Raw genomic sequence first — 5,005 nt, forward strand, 5'->3', positions numbered from 1 at the left:
GTGCCGCGCGTCATAGACGCGCGGTCACGCGTCATCGGGAGCGTGCGCCCGCTGCACGCATGTCCAGGGGCTCCCCGAGGGAGCCCTGGTGTCCCGCGATCGCGGGACAGCGGCAGGGGGTTCCGGGGGACCCGGCGGACCCGGCAGCGGTAGGGAGAGCGCCCCGATCGGAGGGCGCTCTTCCGCTGCTTCGGCGTGCGCCCGTCACACTCGGGCGCGCGCCAGGCTACTGCTGCGGCACAGAACGGGCAAATGCTCGAATAAACTGTGCCGCAGCAGTATGAATGCAACCTTGCTTACATGTATAGGTTTAGTAGTGAATGCTCATGTGCTTCACATATTACACATAAAACAGCATGTTTGCTATCTCTTGGAACAGCTAGCAGTGTAGGAAACTGGTGCTTCTATTATTATTCATTTACCTCATATATTTTATATGTTTTTCAAGGGCGGACAAGTTCAGCAAGCAGAAAAGAAATGTGGGACACAATAGTCATTGGTGTCAATGCGTGTGGGAATCATGTGAGGGACAAGTGGAATTGTCACAAGAGATTTGATGATATTAGGTCCAAATTGAAAAAGAAAATACAACACCAACGCGTGCATGCTACTGGCACTGGAGGTGGGCCGACACCACAACGTCTCATATTAAGTCCATTGGAGGAGCTGCTTCGGGCAAAATTACTTCCCGTCGTCGTGGAAGGCTTACCTGGTGACCGTGATATAGGAATTTACCCCTCACAATTTCCACCAGGTGAGAAATATTACTGTACTAGGCGTGTCGTTGCTTACAGTTATTTTGCATAGTTACACTGCTTTTTATACTGTCTTCACAATATAAGCATACCTGCATCTATATATGTATATGTCTGATTCTGTATATATATATATCTCAAAATAGACATATATGTTGTAGTCCTACTAAAAGCAGTAACTAATATAGCACGTGCCATTGCGTGCTCATTTACATGTGAATTCCCAAAATGCATTGCTGCAGTGGAAGCAATTGATGGTGGGTGAAGATGGGGAACAACAGGGTAGTATACATGTGTAACACATGTTAATCAGAAATTATTACTAGCTACAGGTACAGAACATAAATACAGTAGCGACATCTTTTATTCGAGTAAATGCCGGCGGCATGACGGGATCTACCCCAGCTGCCGCCAGTCAGAAACGCGCGCCGCCGCGTTTCCCCCACGCACCCCCCCTCCACATCGCGCGCAATTACCCCCCCAAAGACACCCCGAACCCGGCTTCTACTCTGCCCCTCTGCTTCCCCGCACCCCCGCTTACCTAGATTTGAACTCCAGGGGTGTCGGGGAAGCCTGGGGAAGCCGGGGAAGACGGGGAAGCCGGGCGCGCTTGTGACCGTGACGTCACAGTGCGCCGCCACGCGCCGCGGCTACCCGCTTCCCAGCCTCATTCAGCCAGCGGCATTTGCTCGAATAAGAGCTGCCGCTGCTGTATGTAGAATATTATTGTGTATTTTATTTAATTTACTCCGACAAACATGACATTACTGCCTATTTTAAGCATGCATCAAATATATTGCATGCAACGGCCTACAAACATCACTTGCACTAACACATCTATAGTTGTTTATGAAAAGGTCCATTTTTGCTTTAAGTCATATACAGACAGCATAATGAGGCACACGTATCATATTTTATGTCATTGTTTTCATAACTTAAAAACTGCACACGACTATTTAGCTCATCTACCATTGTGTTAAAGCAGCTGCAATTAATATCTCATCACAGCATACACTTCAACAGAGGGGGTGGGGTTCAGCACACACACTAATTACAGCCTCATTTTAGGGTCAACTTAGTTCACACCATTTTCACCTGTTTCAAGTAATTGAAAGGTGTGGCTGATTAGGCTTTTTGGGGAAGGGAATACCGTTCTTACAACCTGACTAGCACAACTGAAGTTAATCACACTCATTTGAAAGCTTCACTTTACCTACTAAATGCCCCAACAACTCATTACTTATCAAAGCGTACCTCACACATTAGTTCACTCATATCTATAGTTGAACTACTACTATCAACGACACATTATCACACACTGCATGTGTTGTCTTGTTTAGTCACAGCCACATTCAGGTGTGCCACATCTTATATTAATGTACCACACATATCCTCTACCAAAAACAAAACTTTTTGCAATATGACCACCTTCATGATAACCATTGTGAATGGTCATCTCATGATAGTTATGTACATTATGATACTGATATCACTACACAACATATGATTTTTATGTACAAATTTTATCTATTTATCCTCACGCATTACTGCAGGAACATAGTATGTTTTATGTTAGGGAACTCAAAAGTTCTAAGTACACAGGCATGTACATTGTTATTACAACTATTTATGTTCACTTTCACACACACATTTTGGGTTAAGGAAATTATGCTGTTAGGTACTCATAAATACAGAACATACAATAACTGTTTGTTCAATATTTACACATGTAAATGTAAAACTTATGTTATTGTTATATATAGTTGCCCCTGAAGGACATGTGTCACCTGAGACTGAACAAGTGTCTTCACCTGGGTCAGCCAGCTCAACACACCTAGAAGGTGAGTGTATCAGTTGGTGGCCATATAATATGTGCTCTTCTATATGTTATGTTGTCATGTTCATTATTTGTTTTGCACATCTTCTTTAAATAGGATTACTTAGTGTCAGTGAAAATGAAGTGTAAGGCAACTTGTATTGTGTTAGTGATGTTAACTATCATGTAGGAGTTGTGAGTTTACAGCAAGTTTTCATTCACTCATATTTCATACTGAGTCCAAACATTATTCTTAAGTCAAGGTAGTTTTTAATGTGAGGTTATAAAACGTATGGAAACATGTTAGTTGTTACTTATGACACAGTACAATTACATAGTAACACAGCAGAGATTAACATGCCATTTAATAATGTGTACATTTATTTGTAGAACATGATGAAGAGGATTTTGATGATGATGATGATGATGATGCCGCCGCCGCCGCCATAGACACACAAATACAAGCAAGTGACCATGAAGAGGTTCCAATTGAAACTGTTTTACCGCCAAAACGTCCAGCAAATACCACATATGATGCAATTGTAGCTTCTGAGGGAAAAATTGTGGAAGCAGAAAATCGTCGCCATTCTGACCTGATGACAGTGCTGGAAAGGATGATTGCACTGCAGGAAGAAACAGTTTCACAATTGGCACATCTCCACAGAGTCTTCATTGAAGTGCCTAAACAGTTGCAAAAAATCAACACCTCATTCGAAGCATTAGTTGTTCAGCAAACACAAGCTAATTACTGGAGAATGACTAATGTACCACAATTCAACACCTCCCAGCCAGGATCTGTTCATGCAGGTCAGTTTTCACCACATTCATCTGATATTCATTCACCAGGCCCAAATGTTACCGGTCAAGTAGCAGACATTGCTGTGCAGGTTCCTGATCACATCCTACCGCTGCCATCTGTACAAATTCAGCAGCAGACACCTACAAAGGAGGCGACAAAAACAAAACAAGACACACATGAAACAGACCAACCATCACTTGTGCAGTGTCTACCAACTTGCTCACATGTGTCAGTGGGCACAAGCCCTGTCCGTGAACAGTCACTACCCAAAAGCCCTGTAGGTGAGTCACTGCCCAAAAGCCCTGTAGGTGAATCGCTGCCCAAAAGCCCTGTAGGTGAATCGCTGCCCAAAAGCCCTGTAGGTGAATCGCTGCCCAAAAGCCCTGTAGGTGAATCGCTGCCCAAAAGCCCTGTAGGTGAATCGCTGCCCAAAAGCCCTGTAGGTGTATCACTGCCCAAAAGCCCTGTAGGTGAGTCACTGCCCAAAAGCCCTGTAGGTGAGTCACTGGCCACAAGCCCTGTAGGTGAGTTACTGGCCACAAGCCCCGTAGGTGAACAGTCACTGGCCACAAGCCCTGCCCGTGAAGTGCCAGAGGCCACTCAAAGTAGCTCTGTTGTGCCTAAAGTTGGTGGCAAAAGAAAAAGGAAAATTCAAGAGACAACAAGCAGGCCTGTTACTCGCTCGCAAAAGGAACAAAAAAAAATAAATGTTATAATTCAGAAAATATGCCTTTGGCCTTGTTTTGTTGACTTCAGATTATCTAATTACTATTGTATGTATGCTGAAGACTGTGTTGTTTCCAAACTTTCAAGTATGTTCTTGTACACGTGAAGTTTTGGAAATGTTAACACTCCTAATTAATGAATAGTGTTATAAATATTTATGTTTTAATCGTCTGTTCAGTAATGGTCCACCAGGAGCCAGTTGCTAAGTTTAGAGAAGCTGCCATTGACTTTGCAGCAAAACATTGCATTTGGGTGTGTTAATTGATGTAATCATTGCATGTGCATATTATTTTCATGCAATTATAAAAGCACCTATTTAACTGCAAACATCTTTCTTGTACGTGTACAGCAGGATTTTGTGTTAAATATTACTTACCTTTGGTGGCCATTGTAATGTTGTCCTTTAATCATTTATGTGTTCTTGTTTCAAGAACATCTCTGAATTGATACTAATATATATGTAGTATGTATTGATATATGCACACACACACACACAGACACACACTGTGTGTGTGTGTGTGTGTGTGTGTGTGTGTGTGTGTGTGTATATATATAGTACTATCTAAACTGGTATAGATGTATTTACAAAAAACATACACTTCATGCTTCCTTGTGAAAACACACTATTTTAATAATACAGGCCTAATGTTTGACAACTATACTAAGTGTGAGCCTCTAACATTATTGGGTGCAAACAATGTTTATTACTTAATTCACTCATGTTTATCACCATTTAAATAGGTTTCATACAAGGCCTACTTACTGCCATCAATATGTTGTGTGTACTCCTGCAATATAAAAAAAAAAAAAAAGATACAATATATATATATATATATATATATATATATATATATATATATATATATATATATATATATATATATATATATATATATAAATATATATATA

General features: G+C 41.5%; 1 protein-coding gene across 1 annotated transcript; it reads left to right on the plus strand.

Moving 5' to 3' along the window:
• Window positions 1–307: 307 nt before the first annotated feature.
• LOC142495330 (uncharacterized) lies at window positions 308–3,840 on the plus strand. The gene is made up of 4 exons (XM_075600690.1): window positions 308–754; window positions 2,519–2,596; window positions 2,962–3,786; window positions 3,833–3,840. Exons 1-4 carry the CDS (start codon window positions 478–480, stop codon window positions 3,838–3,840), a joined length of 1,188 nt encoding a protein of 395 aa, XP_075456805.1. The 5' UTR covers window positions 308–477.
• Window positions 3,841–5,005: the final 1,165 nt, after the last annotated feature.

Source organism: Ascaphus truei, chromosome 1 (genome assembly GCF_040206685.1).
Source record: "Ascaphus truei isolate aAscTru1 chromosome 1, aAscTru1.hap1, whole genome shotgun sequence".
Taxonomy (NCBI): Eukaryota; Metazoa; Chordata; class Amphibia; order Anura; family Ascaphidae; genus Ascaphus; species Ascaphus truei.